This window comes from Maylandia zebra, linkage group LG23 (assembly GCF_041146795.1).
Source record: "Maylandia zebra isolate NMK-2024a linkage group LG23, Mzebra_GT3a, whole genome shotgun sequence".
In the NCBI taxonomy this organism is placed as follows: Eukaryota; Metazoa; Chordata; class Actinopteri; order Cichliformes; family Cichlidae; genus Maylandia; species Maylandia zebra.
Genome location: NC_135188.1, coordinates 34,967,441 through 34,983,101, shown reverse-complemented (window position 1 = coordinate 34,983,101; position 15,661 = coordinate 34,967,441). Strand labels below are relative to the sequence as shown.

General features: G+C 41.7%; 1 protein-coding gene across 7 annotated transcripts in view; it reads right to left on the bottom strand.

The window, feature by feature from the left end:
* zranb3 (zinc finger, RAN-binding domain containing 3) overlaps window positions 1-15,661 on the bottom strand; it is a 122,100-nt gene that overhangs the window by 21,728 nt on the left and 84,711 nt on the right. For all 7 annotated transcript variants that reach the window (XM_076880354.1, XM_076880353.1, XM_076880357.1 and 4 more), the window contains 2 exons: window positions 12,783-12,887; window positions 3,279-3,421 (listed from right to left, as the gene is read on the bottom strand). In XM_076880354.1, the coding sequence (XP_076736469.1) occupies window positions 3,279-3,421; window positions 12,783-12,887 (248 nt within the window). The remainder of the gene's footprint in view (window positions 1-3,278; window positions 3,422-12,782; window positions 12,888-15,661) is intronic.

The following is a 15,661-nucleotide window of genomic DNA, read 5'->3' as shown; positions in this document are numbered from 1 at the left end:
AATCCGATCTGGGTCACTTTCGTATGTGGTACTGAATGCGATACATATCCGATGTTTCAGAAAGCGACTGCTGTGTGAACGGTCAAGTCGCATTAAATCCGTCTTTTATGTCACTGCCACAAGACAGACGCCAATTATCAGCGCCGGAGAAGCGCTGGAGTAGACATCGCGAACGCTTCCTGACCATCCGGTGAAACAGCTGGGAAGACAACGTTGGAGAAACGTGAACATTTTATTTGTACTGCATAATCTGCAGATTCTGACAGAAATCGGCAACTATCCTTTGAAGCACCGCTCCTCTAAAACAGCAATAAGGATCATTATTAGGTTATCTACATTATTATGTAAATAACAAAATAACTTAAAGCAAAAATTGGGAAACGTGAAGTCCGAAGTCTTTATATTAAGGGCCATCAGTCAAACAATACTGTTTGCTCTGGGTCTAAACAGAGCGCGTTGACGTCTTCTTTTGCGCATGTGGGCCGCTTTGAGCGTTCACACTACAGCGCGTTTGCTGTCGCATTTTATTTGTAGTATGAACGAGCAGACAAAAAAAATCGGATTTGATCAAAAAATCGGAATTGAGCATTAAGACCTGCAGTGTGAACGTAGCCTTAATCTGTTAATACAGGAAACCCATCCACATGTGGGAAAGCTTATTGCACAGAATGAGGATGGTAAGTGAAGACATGTTTGGCTAATGCATTAGCAAAATATTGATTCTAAATATTGTTTTTAGATGAAAGTTTTCACTAAATGTGGTACAAACTTGAAACGTTTAGGTAAAAGATGTATTCAGATAGCTGGACCTTCATCATTAATGCGTGTGCATGGTCTACCGGAGGTCTGAATTTAGATATTGAATTGACCTTCCTGCAGTCCAGATCTTTCACTAGCTGAAAACATTTGACGATCCAGGACTGTAGAGCTGCTAGAACCATATATTAGATAAGAACGGGACAATTTTCCTCTCCCTAAAGGAGCTGTGCTCCTTAGGTCCAAGATATTATTACAGACTGCTATTCAAAGTAGTGGGGATGCTACACAGTAGTAAACATGACTCAAGACAACTTTTATAGAATGTGCTGTTGCCATCAAATTCAAAATGAGCTCATATTTCTCTTGAAATTGTACACCTTCTCACGTTAAATATTTAACATTTTCTGTTGTGAATAAAATTTGGGCTCATGGGATTTGCAAAGTAGGGCTGAACGATATATCGCATTTGCGATAATATCGCGACATGATCAAGTGCAATTTTCTAACCGCAAAGGCTGCGATTATACTCTGGACATGTCCAAATTCATGGGCTGCATCCTCCTGAGGCCGCATTTGTAGACCGATTACGTCACAGCGACGCGCCGAAGGCTGTCCAAATTACTACCATATCCCAGAATTCATAGCGCGGCCCAGCCAAACTCCAGTTTCCAGCAATGGCGGCCGCTACTAAGTTTTAAAATTACTCATACTAATCTTTCTGGGTCACAAAATAAACTTTTAACATATTTTCAGGCGAGAAAGTAGTTGTGTAAACATCAAATATCTGCTCGGTTTATCAAGATATCCCATATTTGCAAAAGTGCTTCGACGTTTTCAGAGGCGTCTGCTACCCACCAGCTCGACAGCTAGCCGGGAGCTCGAGGGTTACTGATGCGGCCGAGAACGGCACAACTCCCGGCACATCATTTTCAGATCACCGCGGAGTTTCGCTGCTCGGGTTAAACGTAATATATAAGTCACTTAGACAACCTAAAAATGTTATTGTTGGGCTTTTTTCAGTGTTTTGTTTGTTCGTGAGTAAATCGGTTTGGCTGAGATTAAAGTTATTAGATTAGATAAAATAAAACTTTATTAATCCCCCGGGTGGGTTCCTCCTTGGTTTTCACACAGCTGACTAAACGTCAAACAGAAAACTTATTAAACAGAAGTATGAGACAGTCGAGAATTTACACCAGTGTCTGGTTATATTTTAGATAGCAAGAAGCAGACGGCCGAGTTTATTAAACTCCACCGAGACAGCGGTGACGCAGATCAGAAGGCTAGACCGTCCAATTTCACGCCTTTAAATTTTAAAGGCGTGTTTGTGTGTGTGTTTATACAATTGCTATTATGTTTGCACTTTATGTGTAATGTTACTGACTGCAGAGATCAGTAAGATGTGTGTATTTTTTATTTATTAGTTTTATTTATTTAATATTATTTTTTAATTGAATGACTGTCTAGTAGTTCACAGATGTCGAAAAACTGAGTGTGGTAAAGCCACTGATTTTTTTTTATGTATATTTCTGCAATCTGCACATTGTACTGACTTTCATTTTAATGTTTACACCAGGGTTCCTTGTCAGCACTTTATGCTCAGATGTTTGTAAGCTAAAAATAAACTATTGTGTATGTTCAAATATACTGTTGTGATTGAAGAAGTTAAATAAAAATGTCAGTCATCAATTCATGCATCACCTCATGTCATCATAACAGAGGTCTGTCTTCCAGGAAAGAACAGTTTAAAATTAATGTAATATAGTATTGGCCATACTATATGATGTATTGCTTGTCTTTGTTTAATAATACAGAAGACAAAGACCTTAAAAAATAATCGCATATCGCATCGCAATCGCAATATTGGGGCAAAAAATCGCAATTAGATTATTTTCCATAATCGTTCAGCCCTATTGCAAAGAATTGCATTTTGTTTTTACTTATAGAGCCTCCCCGTGTTTTTATAGAACTGTGTTTGCATCTTTTTGGAACGTAGCCTAAAACCACACAAATCATGACCTGCAGACTGTATATTAGAAGAAAAAAAAACACCTAAAAAACCCGATGTAGCCAACATGAAGCAGGACGTGATGACTGAGAAACTGAGGGACACTCTTTAGGCGAAGACTTCCAGCTTTATCTTCTGCTTTGCCTCAAAAAAGGAACATAATTTTAAAGAACACCTTGTAAAAACCCAAAACTAATGAGTGAGAGCATGCACTCATTAGGCAAATGTTTACTGACAGACTTGAATACAACAGTTTTTACAATCAGAGGAGTCACATCCTGTGGGCCACTAGAAATAATCTGGGTTTAAGGTATTTCCAAACTGGCTTCACAAACTACATCCATATAACATTAGCGGTTAAAGCAGAAAAACAAACTTGTTTTTTGGGCGGTTTGGAAAAGGTTAAAACTCAATACAAACCACTTAACGTTCATTTCAGTGACTGAAAATTCACTGATTAGAAGAGAGGTTTGGTGAAAGTCAAAGCACGTCTCCTTCAAGGAAAAAATCTGACCTCTTGGTGCTCGAGTGAGGGCGCTGGGCGGCGGACAGCTGCTGCAAGCCCAGGGTAGGGCTGTGGAAGAGAAGACCGCTGCGTCGAAGCAGTTTCTGCTTCATGGCTGGCAGGCCGCTCCACTCCATAACAAAGCTCAGCACCTGCGGGGCGACACGACACCTCACTTCATATTCAATTTCAAGCCGCAACTGCAGCCGCCGGAGTCTTCATTTTCAACACAAATTGATAGTTTGGACAGTGAAACCTCTTTAAAAGCAAAACATTTTTTTAGCTTTTCAATTTTGAAAATGCACTTCAGCCAAAAACAAACAATTCAAAGGAGACAGTTTTCCAGATAGCTGAACAAAACCCATTAAACCAAAAGAGGGCTGAATATTCTTCCAGCGAAGGCAGGATTCGAAGGAAATCTACCAACAATATAACAAATAGCTCACCAGACACGAGCCTTAATGGACAATTTACCTACGTATATTACACTTGAAAGGGTTTTTTTCCCTGTCTTTGCTATGGATGATATTTACCGTCACAAAAAAGACTTGGGTCAAGATAAAAGTCTTTATATGTTATATGCAGACAGGTTTCAAGCTATCACAGCATGAAAGCTGTCTTTGTTGATCTTTGCGCAGGTATATTTTGAAGGAATTAGTACGTACTACTCATTAAATGTTTAATGTTAAATGAAAGTATTCAACAGAAACAAATGCTTGACGTCTGGATGTAAAGATGAACTCGTTAAAATAACGTTAATAAGTATATATTTTAAAATATTTATTATATAACATATGTACAACATGTATCATGACAGCTATCTATATATAATACATGTGATATTTATATAACACACTAATATCCCCCATTCTCTGCGGCCTGCTGGAGCAGGGGGGCTAGGAGGAGGAGTTGGCCGTCCGACTGCGGTCTGGAGTGTGGGGCCTCCCTGCTGCTGCGGAGTCGGGGCGGTCTGCCTCTCCCCACCGCAGGGAAAAGGGTAATACCACCTGGGTCTGGGTGCAGTTCCCCCTCCAGGGGCAAGGGTACCTAGACCTGTTTCGTAGAGTACGCTTGGGGAGTGTGATCGTGTGTACAGCGTCTCTTTATGTCTGTCTCCACGTTGGTTGAGTGTGGAGTAAGTGCATATGAGAGCATGAGGGTGGGAATGGATGTTTGTGTCTGTGTGTGCCTGTATTTCTGTGTCTATATGTCAGGTTGGGTGTCAGGCGTCACCTCTCTGGGGACATCTCAGGCCCTCCAAGGTTTGGAGGCCTATCTCCCCCTACCACCACTTCCCCTGCCAGTGGCGGACTCCCTCAGACATCGGTGCGTTGGTGGTTCTTTGTGTCCGGGGATGGGCGTCCAGGTACACACCAGCTCACTCCTTGGCGGCCGCTTATCGGGGCCTGGAGCCTGGGGCTCGCTCGGGCCACTTCGGAGGTGGGGTGCCCCCGGCCTCTCGGCCTGGGGCTCGGTCACTCAGGCACGGCTGGCTGCCGGCGGAGCTCACGGGCGCGTCACTGCAACTCCCCCTGGCTTCTGCTCCGTGGCTGCTGAGTGAGCCCTCATCTGGGACTCTCCTCAGCTCTTACTGGGACAGTGGCGCGGCTGCCCCTCTGTTAGTCTTCCTTGGTCTCTTGTGTTCTGGGGGCCTCTGGATGTCTGGAGTTTTGATCTCCTCCATACCTGCTTCATGCCCTGGAGGACGGGGCTGTGGCTCCCCCACACCCTCTAGCAGATTATTACATGAAGGAACCTTTTAAAAAAACAAGCGCGTCCATGCTCACAGGTGTACACACGGGTGATCACACCCACAAACTACACCCTTTTTGGCTCCTACCTCAAAGCACACTGTGTTCTGTTGATCTTATGTGCTGCACAATAATGTTTAATATTTAGTATTCACTGTCATATTCCCATATATCATTGTGATGTTGTTTATTCTATTACTCTTGTTCTCTTCTGCTTGTTTTCTTTTTTCTTTCTCAGCAGGTGATCCAGGTGATTGATATATGCATTTTTTTTTCTGCCCGTTCTGTTGGTTTTTGTTTTTTGCCCTTCTCCCCCGTCCCTCTTCTCAGCTGTTTCTCTTTCCCTCTTTCTTTCTCCCCTTCTTTCCCCCAGTCAAGTCTGTCCCGTATTCAGTAAGCGAAAATAAAATAAACAATAAAAGGTGAATCAAATGGACCATTACGGCAAGGCTGGGATGGTCAATTTGGTAAAGTAAATCCGTTGGGCATCTTTCTTTGCCTTTAGACAACAATTCTGATGGCAAAAGAGCCAAACGGGACAGGCAAAAAAAAAAAAAAAAAAAAAAAAAAGAGGACTGATTGCAATTTTCTTGGATTGATTCTGATAGCCCATACAGATTTTTGCTGATTCCAGTTTCCAGAACTAGAATTGACAGCATATACAAACCAAAAAATAACTTTTTCTTCAATATTAAATTCTATTTTTATAATAAAATGAATTGTCACACTTTATATGTCCACGTTTAGCTGTGTAAGGGGGGTTTAACTGCCTGATTAGGTCTGTCTAATGTGTATGCTAATGCAAATGTCTAACAACATTAGCATTAGCATTTGCAACGTAAGCGTTTGCCTCTGAGTGTGCGCACAACTATCTGATAACAGCAATGAGCTATGTGACATTAACCGGCCGGTCCCTTGTCAAGTATGCTGGAAACTGCTGGCTTGTCAATTAGAGCATGTATTTAATTCAATTTTATTTTTATTTGGCCAAATCTCAAGAAGAGTTGCCTCAAAGTGCTTTATATTGTAAAAAGACCCAACAACAATACAAAGAAAACAGAGAAAACCCCAACAATCAACAAACATCCTGTGAGCTAGCACTTTGGTGACAGTGGGAAGGAAAACCCCCTTTTAAAAGGAAGAAACTACGGATTCAAGGTCACCTGATCCAATCCTAAATATAGGCTTTAAAAAAGGACATTTTTAAGCCTAATCTTAAAAGTAGAGATAGTGTCTGTCTCTCGAATCCAAACTGGAAGCTGGTTCCACAGAAGAGGCGCCTGAAAGCTCAAGCATCTGCCTCCCATTCTACTTTGAAATACTCGAGGAACCACAGGTAAGCCAGCAGTCTGAGAGCACAGCGCTCTAATGGGGTGATGCAGTGCTATAATGTCATTAAGATCAAATGGGGCCAGATTATTCAAGACCTCGTATGTGAGGAGCATAAAAGCATCTCTGCTTTTATCAGGAACAGACAGTACCAGAGTCAGCGAGGGGCCGCCATCTACTGCGACTTATTTTGCACATATTTTCACAAAACCAGAACAACGGCATTTAAAACCACAAACGATACTAAATTATTATCGCCCATAACATCCTTGAGACTGAAGGCAAGTAGTACTCTGTCATTAGGAACTCAAATCACAGCATCAAGCCGAACGTCATGTGCCGGTAGAGCACCGAAACCCTCCTCTACAGCGAGACAGTCTTCCTCCTGACAGGAGGAAAGTAGAGATGAAGACTGTGGGTAAGCTTAGTGAAAATCTGAAATAGTAATTGTGCTGCCAGGCCATCAGAGGTTAGATGAGAGCCAAAAAGTTGAATCAGATGTCAAAAGTTGAAACTAAGGAGGAGAGTGGGATGCTCCTTCCAGCTTGCAGATTGGCCGAAGGTCAGACAGGTTAATAGGTGAGACGTGTGGGTGGAAACAGAGGGTGCTTTGATTTTCACTGTGTATCTGGACAAAGATGTATGATAATGATACTTTTATCCTTTAAGTTTTACTTTTTTCTTGGTGGTAAATGATACTCCAAAGGCTAAAAACAAAACAAAATCATTGGTCCCAGTGGTTTTTGTCTTTTTAGGAAACCTTCATATTGGTGTTTATACAAATGAGGAATTAATATGTAAAATTCTATCTAAACTGTATCATGGTTACAGCCAGGTTACTGGGACATTTGTAACACCTGTTTATTACTTTAACAGAACACATATCTAAATGTCACAGACCAGACTGACATACACAATGTGCTCTGTCCTCCTTGAGTTTCTTACTTCACTAAAACAGAAAATAGGAAAAAAAACTTATAGGTTCAAAAAATAGAACAAACATCAAAAGTTTATGTGCTTCTAGTTGCCAAAGATAAACACAAACCTCTCCACAATGAGACTTTTTCGTCTCTCACTTTGCACTACAATTTCACTCGTGTGTCACATTATAATGTTTATAAAATGCAAGTGCAGGGGCTCAAGTGGGCTGGAACTATCCGGAGCAGCGTCCTGGCGACCTTCATTATATCCAATAGGCAGACTTCCTTCGAATAAGTTAATCTTTTATGCACTGGAGCCTGGTTTCGCCTCCAGAGACATCAGGGATATACAGTGGCTTGCAAAAGTATTCGGCCCCCTTGAACTTTCCCACATTTTGTCACATTACAGTCACAAACATGAATCAATGTTATTGGAATTCCATGTGAAAGACCAACACAAAGTGGTGTACACGTGAGAAGTGGAACGAAAATCAGACATGATTCCAAACATTTTTTTACAAATAAATAACTGCAAAGTGGGGTGTGTGTAATTATTCAGCCCCCTTTGGTCTGAGTGCAGTCAGTTGCCCATAGACATTGCCTGATGAGTGCTAATGACTAAATAGAGTGCACCTGTGTGTAATCTAATGTCAGTACAAATACAGCTGCTCTGTGACGGCCTCAGAGGTTGTCTAAGAGAATATTGGGAGCAACAACACCATGAAGTCCAAAGAACACACCAGACAGGTCAGGGATAAAGTTATTGAGAAATTTAAAGCAGGCTTAGGCTACGAAAAGATTTCCCAAGCCTTGAACATCCCACGGAGCTCTGTTCAAGCGATCATTCAGAAATGGAAGGAGTATGGCACAACTGTGAACCTACCAAGAAAAGGCCGTCCACCTAAACTCACAGGCCGAACAAGGCTGATCAGAAATGCAGCCAAGAGGCCCATGGTGACTCTGGACGAGCTGCAGAGATCTACAGCTCAGGTGGGGGAATCTGTCCATAGGACAACTATTAGTCGTGCACTGCACAAAGTTGGCCTTTATGGAAGAGTGGCAAGAAGAAAGCCACTGTTAACAGAAAACCATTAAAAAGTCCTGTTTGCAGTTTGACACAAGCCATGTGGGGGACACAGCAAACATGTGGAAGAAGGTGCTCTGGTCAGATGAGACCAAAATGCAAAACGCTATGTGTGGCGGAAAACTAACACTGCACATCACTCTGAACACACCATCCCCACTGTCACATATGGTGGTGGCAGCATCATGCTCCGCTTCTCTTCAGCAGGGACAGGGAAGCTGGTCAGAGTTGATGGGAAGATGGATGAAGCCAAATACAGGGCAGTCTTGGAAGAAAACCTCTTGGAGTCTGCAAAAGACTTGAGACTGGGGCGGAGGTTCACCTTCCAGCAGGACAACGACCCTAAACATAAAGCCAGGCCAACAATGGAATGGTTCAAAACAAAACATATCCATGTGTTAGAATGGCCCAGTCAAAGTCCTGATCTAAATCCAATCAAGAATCTGTGGCAAGATCTGAAAACTGCTCTTCACAAATGCTGTCCATCTAATCTGACTGAGCTGGAGCTGTTTTGCAAAGAAGAATGGGCAAAGATTTCAGTCTGTAGATGTGCAAAGCTGGTAGAGACATACCCTGAAAGACTGGCAGCTGTCATTGCAGCAAAAGGTGGTTCTACAAAGTATTGACTCAGGGGGCTGAATAATTACGCACATCCCACTTATTTATTTATTTGTAAAAAATGTTTGGAATCATGTATGATTTTCGTTCCACTTCTCACGTGTACACCACTTTGTATTGGTCTTTCACGTGGAATTCCAATAACATTGATTCATGTTTGTGGAAGTAATGTGACAAAATGTGGGAAAGTTCAAGGGGGCTAATACTTTTGCAAGCCACTGCACTTGCTCAGTAACAGCAACAACCTCCCACACCTTCATTCAACACATGCCCTTTTTCTTCCTATCGCTATGATGCCTTCATGGTACATATGTAAATAAAGGCTTTGCCATATACAATGTCATGAAAAACTATTTTCCTTCTTCCTGATTTCTTTGTTTTTTCCCATATTTGTCACACTTACATGTTTCAGATCATCCAACAAATTTCAACAAAGACAAATTCAATTAATAGCAAGCGTTAATAGCAAGCAATAATTGGCAATAAGTTTCACTGTGGAGTTTGTGGAGCTCAATCTTTGTAAAGGCAAGTGTTTTTTAGTATGAACATCCTGTTTAAGGTTATGCCAAAGCACCTTCACTGGATTAAGTCTGGACTTTGATTAGGCCACTCCAAAACCTTCATCTCGGGGGTTTGTTTGGCCATTCAGAGGTGGAATTGTTGGTGTGTTTTGGATCATTGTCCTGCTGGAAAACCTGAGTGTGCTTGAGCTTCAGGGCACAAACTGATGGCTGGACATTTTCCTTCATAATTTTCTGGTAGAGAGCAGAATTAATGATTGCATCAATTAACAGATCAATGCACTCTCAAGGATACTTGAGGGTGCATGGGAGTTTGCCCACCTAGTCTACATCTGTTTTGTGGATTTGGAGAAGCATACGACCGTGTCCCGCGGAGTGTCCTGTGGGAGGTGCTCCGGGAGTATGGGGTGTTCGGCTCATTGCTACAGGCCATTCGATCCTTATACAACTGTTGCAAGAGCTTGGTCTGCATAGTTGGACTCATTCATGGTGGGTGATGAGCTCTGGTATGGCTGCCCTTTGTCACCGATTCTGTTTATAATTTTATGGAGATAATTTTTAGGTGTAGCCAAGTGGCGGAAGGCTTTCACCTGGTTGGTCTCAGAATCTCATTTCTGCCGGGAAAAGGGTGGAGTGCTCACTCCAGGTCAGGGACGAGCTCCTGCCATAAGTGGAAGAGTTCATGCATCTCGAGGTGTTGTTCACAAGTGAGGGGAGAAGGGAGCGGATTGGTACTGCGGCTGCAGTGATTCAGACACTGTACCGGTCTGTCATGGTGAAGAGAGAGCTGAGTGTAAAAGCTAAGCTCTCAATGCACCGATCGACCTACGTCCCTACCCTCACCTGTGGTCACGAGCTGTGGGTAGTGACCAAAAGAGCTAGACTGCGGATACAAGTGGCAGAAATGAGCTTCCTCATTTGGCTGACCTCTCCCTTAGAGATAGGGTGAGAAGTTCAGCCACCCCGGGGGGGGGGGGTGCTCAGAGTAGAGCCACTGCTCCTCCATGTCAAAAGGAGCCAGTTGAGGTGGTTCAGGCATGTGACAAGGATGCCTCCTGGGCGAGATGTTCCAGGCATGTCCCACTGGGAGAAGACCGCGGGATAGACCCAGGACATGCTGGAGAGATTATATCTCTTGGCTGGCCTGGGAACGCCTTGGTGTTTCCCCGGACAAGCTGTAGGAGGTGGCTGGGGAGAGGGAGGACTTGGCTTGTCTCCTTAGGCTGCTGCCCCCGCGACCCGGCCCCGGATAAGCGGAAGAAGATTGATGGATGGTTGAATCAATTAACAGAAGTAGTTCACATCCTGAAGCATCTAAACAGGCCCAGACCATCACACTACCACCACCATGTTTGACCCTTGCTTTGATGTTCTTTATATGAATTTTTTGTCTCGTCAGTCCACAGATTATTTTCCCAAAAGTCTCGGGATCATCAAGATGTGTTTTGGTAACAGTGAGGTGGGCCATTTTAATCGTTTTGATCTTTTTGTTTTTCACCTTCGAACTCTTCCATGGATGCCATTTTTACCAGTCTCTTCTTATTGTTGTTCCTTACTTTATTTTGAAGCAAACATTCTCCTTTTCCAGTTTGTTTTGGACTTTTAACAGTTTCACAACCACTTTGCAATTAGTTTAAGTGAGTGTGCAACTGTGGTAAACTGCTAGTGACCAAAGAAATAGCTAGAAAATTCTGGATGCAGCACCACATCCAGACTTATTATTATTATTGTGACTTATTACACCAATCAACTGCAAGTAATTTCCTGCGACCTCTTGCCAAACAGTTTGATAATACACGTTTTCCAGGCGACCATTTACCAGTCTCTAGGCCTGACTGACTGAAGTTGTAACTACAGAGCTCAAAGTGTGAGAACACCATCTGTTAAAACCTTCTGTTTGGCAGGGCCAGCTAATCACAAAAATGTTAATTTAAAGGGGTCTGGTAGCTATTTTGGCTTATTTCAGACAAACAATGACCTGAGCCTCGGCACCAAAGCCAACTACACTACAGGTGCAACTTCTCGCTTAATGTAAATAAGGACCGAGTAGCTTTAGTAAGAATATAAAAGCAAAGACGTTAAAACGGTTTTTGTTGAAAACTATTTGGGTTGTGTTCTCTTCACTAAACTGTATTTTAACCTCAATTAATGATTATCTTCACAGAAACATTATCCAGTTTTCATAAAATACAGATTATTCTAATACATATTGTGTAATTACTGACCATTCATCTCAAAGATGGTTTGATTCATTTGCCAGTGTTGTTGTTCTGGCTGTAGGAGTGTTTACACACCACTGCTTCCCCATCCAAGACGTTTCACATCCCGCATTAAACCGCTTGCTAAGTATTGATTGTGATGGACAATTGGAGTGTAACGGGGCATAAATGATGGGTTGGAGGATGGCTGCAACTCACGCCTCGGTTTAACAAAGCAACATAAACAACGTGACAGGCGGGGCTTCTGTCAGTAGCTGGTACCGACACGGCAGATTGCAGGATTTAATATTAGCTGGTTGGTGCTTTGGGTCGTTTGAGGCGATGATCTGTCTCCTTTAACAACCCTCATAAAACTGCACACTTTCTTTTGCCCGTCTCCTCGGCAGCCCAAACCCCCAAGCCACCCCCCCTCTTTTGTCCTATCTCCATCGTCCGCCACCTCCACTTCCTCGTCCTCCTCCCTCTCCTGCTCTCCTTCGTCAGGCCCTGCAGTAGTGAAACGTGGGCGTCCATACTCCACCTATCTGTCAGGGGCCCAATGGTGCGCTGCTGCTCTTCCTGCTCATGATCAGAGGTGTCATTAGTTTCACATGCCAGTGACACACACACATCCATTAGGTTTAATAACCTCCGTACTGCCTCATGTCTCATCTTCACTGGGTCAGTGGAATTGAAGCGATAGCTCCACTGGTGAGATATGAAACTAAATTATCTTAGTCTAAAATTAAGGTCATCCTTAACGCAGCCTATGGGCACACTAAGTGAAAAACTTTTAGCTCTACACTCTAGCATATGCAGACTTTTCCATCATCTTAAATTCTTCTCATGGCTACATTTTTTTGTCTTTGCAATAAATCACAAGAAGCAAACAGTGGCACATCTTATAACCTAGAAGTCAACTTTAGTGTAATTTGCCTCTAAAGTGTTTTAACAGTAACGACAAATTAAGTAGGTACATCTCCCTGGTGTGAATGCCCCAGTCCACGTACACACCCACACACATTCATGAATATCAAAGCGCACGCAAGAGACGCGCACATATCCAGACTCAGCCCGGCGGGAAGGGCAGACCTGTATTCGATTTTCCCTGCGCCGGCTGAAGGCCTCGGGCAGGTCATCCCAGTTGGTTAGCTTGATGTCCAATGGGATGAAACTCAAGTTCAGCGAAGCTCCGTCCTGAAAGATGAGGAGACAGAGACGAAGGAGACAGCCTGAAGCAAAGTTACCACCATCAAGTAAAGTATTGTAAAGTTGTAACTAATATTATTTCTAAACATCTTTAGCCTGACTTATAGTTTGTTACTCCACATTTGCCCTTCATCATCTAATATGAAGTCTTTGGAGGCAGCCATGCAATCTGTAGCTTTTGAAACATTTTAATTCCAGTTCAGTATAAAGTGCCAATTCAACACAGTCTTCTCAAAGAGCTTCATATTTACACGGTAAATATTGAGGAAGAACAACAACCTCTGACAGAACCTGGCTCATGGAGGGGCAGCCTTCTGCATGACTGGCTGACTCCCTATACCTGTGTACCTGGATTTTCTCTAACCCCAGTTAGACGAGCCGTTAGTAAAGGGTAAGGATGGATGGAAAGAGACCTCAAACCAAACCAAAACAAACACAAGAAACCTCAATAATTTAAAATGGCCAGCAGAGGGCAACTCTTCTGGTTGCTGTAAGGTGTCCAGCAGTATAGAGGGGAAAATGGCCTTAGGTTCCACTGACCTGTGATCAGTGAACACTTTTCTGACAAGCTTATGTGCTCAGATGCTACTTTCAAGTCATACTGAATAGAACAGGAAGCTTATTTTGAAAATGCTAGATATAGCGTGAAATGGAGGCAGATGATTTGCTGTGGCAACCCCTAAAGAAGAAGAGGAGTACTGATCAGGCTGACAGCTCATTGGCTAACAGCTTATCAGTCTCAGGTTGTTAGCTAATGAGCCTGCTTTGTCCCTCGGTCACATCTAGTTTCAAAACACTAAGATCGCTACGACACAAAGGGGACTTCACTAAACAATAAGTGCTCAATTATTGCCATCGTTTATATGCAGTTTATGATGCTGACCAAGTTTCCTTGATGAAATGAGTTGCAGATCATAACGCGCAACTATATAGTTTTATTCACATACATATATATTTTATATACTATCTCTAAATTGCGTGTAAACACAGCCAAAGATACAAAATAATTCTGCTGAATTAGAAACTCTGCGCCTTCATGGTTATATGAGTTTTAAATAACTATATGACTATATTTATAAATGTACATTTTTATGTAAATTATATGCATTTATGTGTACTTATGTCAGTTCCTCACAACTGAGTCCACTAAATGAAAGCCATGAGACACAGCTGAATAAACACAGTCAGAAATACAGTAATGAGCTAAAAACATCTTAATTAAACTACGATCGACGTTACCAAGCTTCACATGTCATTAAGCCTTCCATTATAGTTTTAAACCTGCCAGGGAATCATTTGTGTATGACTGCCAACAGTAATAAGGATTACAGCTATGTTACAGATCAGCAACCATTCCCAAACACAGGAACAAGTATTGTTTTACAGCAGCCATATAAAGATTCATTCAACTAATATAAACTGATCTGAGAAACATGAATAATTGCATATATATAAAGTAATGGTAAAAACAGCTTAGCTATATGAGTAAAATTATAACAGCTTTAATACCTTGGTAAGTATTTTATATATTAAAATAGTTAAAATGAATTCACTAAACTCCCCCAAAAGCTGAGAAGAATGGGTAAATGGTAAAACCCAGAGCTCAATAAAAATGCCTCAACACTGGACCTCTAACCCTAACAAAATTACATGAATATTCATTTTTTGGCAAGATTCAATTCAATTCAATTCAACTTTATTTATGCAGCGCCAAATGACAACAACAGTCGTTTCAAGGAACTTTATATTTTAAGGTAGACCATACAATAATACATAAAGAGTCATATGACCCCCTATGAGCAAGCACTTTGGTGACAGTGGGAAGGAAAAACTCCCTTTTAACAGGAAGAAACCTCTGGCAGAACCAGGCTCAGGGAGGGGCGGGGCCATCTGCTGCGACCGGTTGGGGTGAGAGAAGGAAGACGGGATAAAGACATGCTGTGAAAGAGAGACAGAGGTTAATAACAAGTATGATTGTTATGGATGAAGAGTACTTCATCCATGTGAGGTATCTGTTGTGTTATACCAGATAAAAAACTGAGAACCACTGAAGTAGATCATTACTTAGTCTTTGTATAAAAGGTAATGGATGCTTCATAAACATGTATAGCTATAGCCTATATTTTCCTTTGACAAATGCACTTGAAATTTGAATTTAACTCTCAAATTTGAATTTTTTTTTCTCTGAGATACACATTTCCACCTGGATAGATTTCAAAGCAGAAGAATATTTAAACAATTCACAAGAAGCACAGAAACAGTAAGATCAGTTTTCTAGTTCCAACAGGGACTAAAATCTTAGGTAGAAAGTGGTTTCAAAGCAACAACTGCTCACAGATGCCTCAAAACTTTTTCTTCCTACACCTGTGAGACGAGAAGTCTAACGGGATTTATATACTGTAGAGCTGTATTAGATATTTATTTCTTTCGTACAGATTGATATGAATATTAATTCTGGATTAATTATCTGATATTTTCGTCATTTTTTCTGGATGTCAAATTATGAATAAATCACAGCGAGATGCAATAAAACTACCTTGAGGTTGTTTTAAAGGTGTTTTAGGCACACACACAATCACAAATCCACAATTTACTTGAAAATATTATAAATGATATTAAATAATAGCTTTATTAAGGTCCCAAATTCTATGCACAGTAAAAAAAAATTCAGTTTTGCTCAGGTACAGCACCACAATGGATTCAAATGAAATAATCAAGTTGTGGCAGAAATGTAGACTTTCAGCTTCATGGAAAAATGTTCC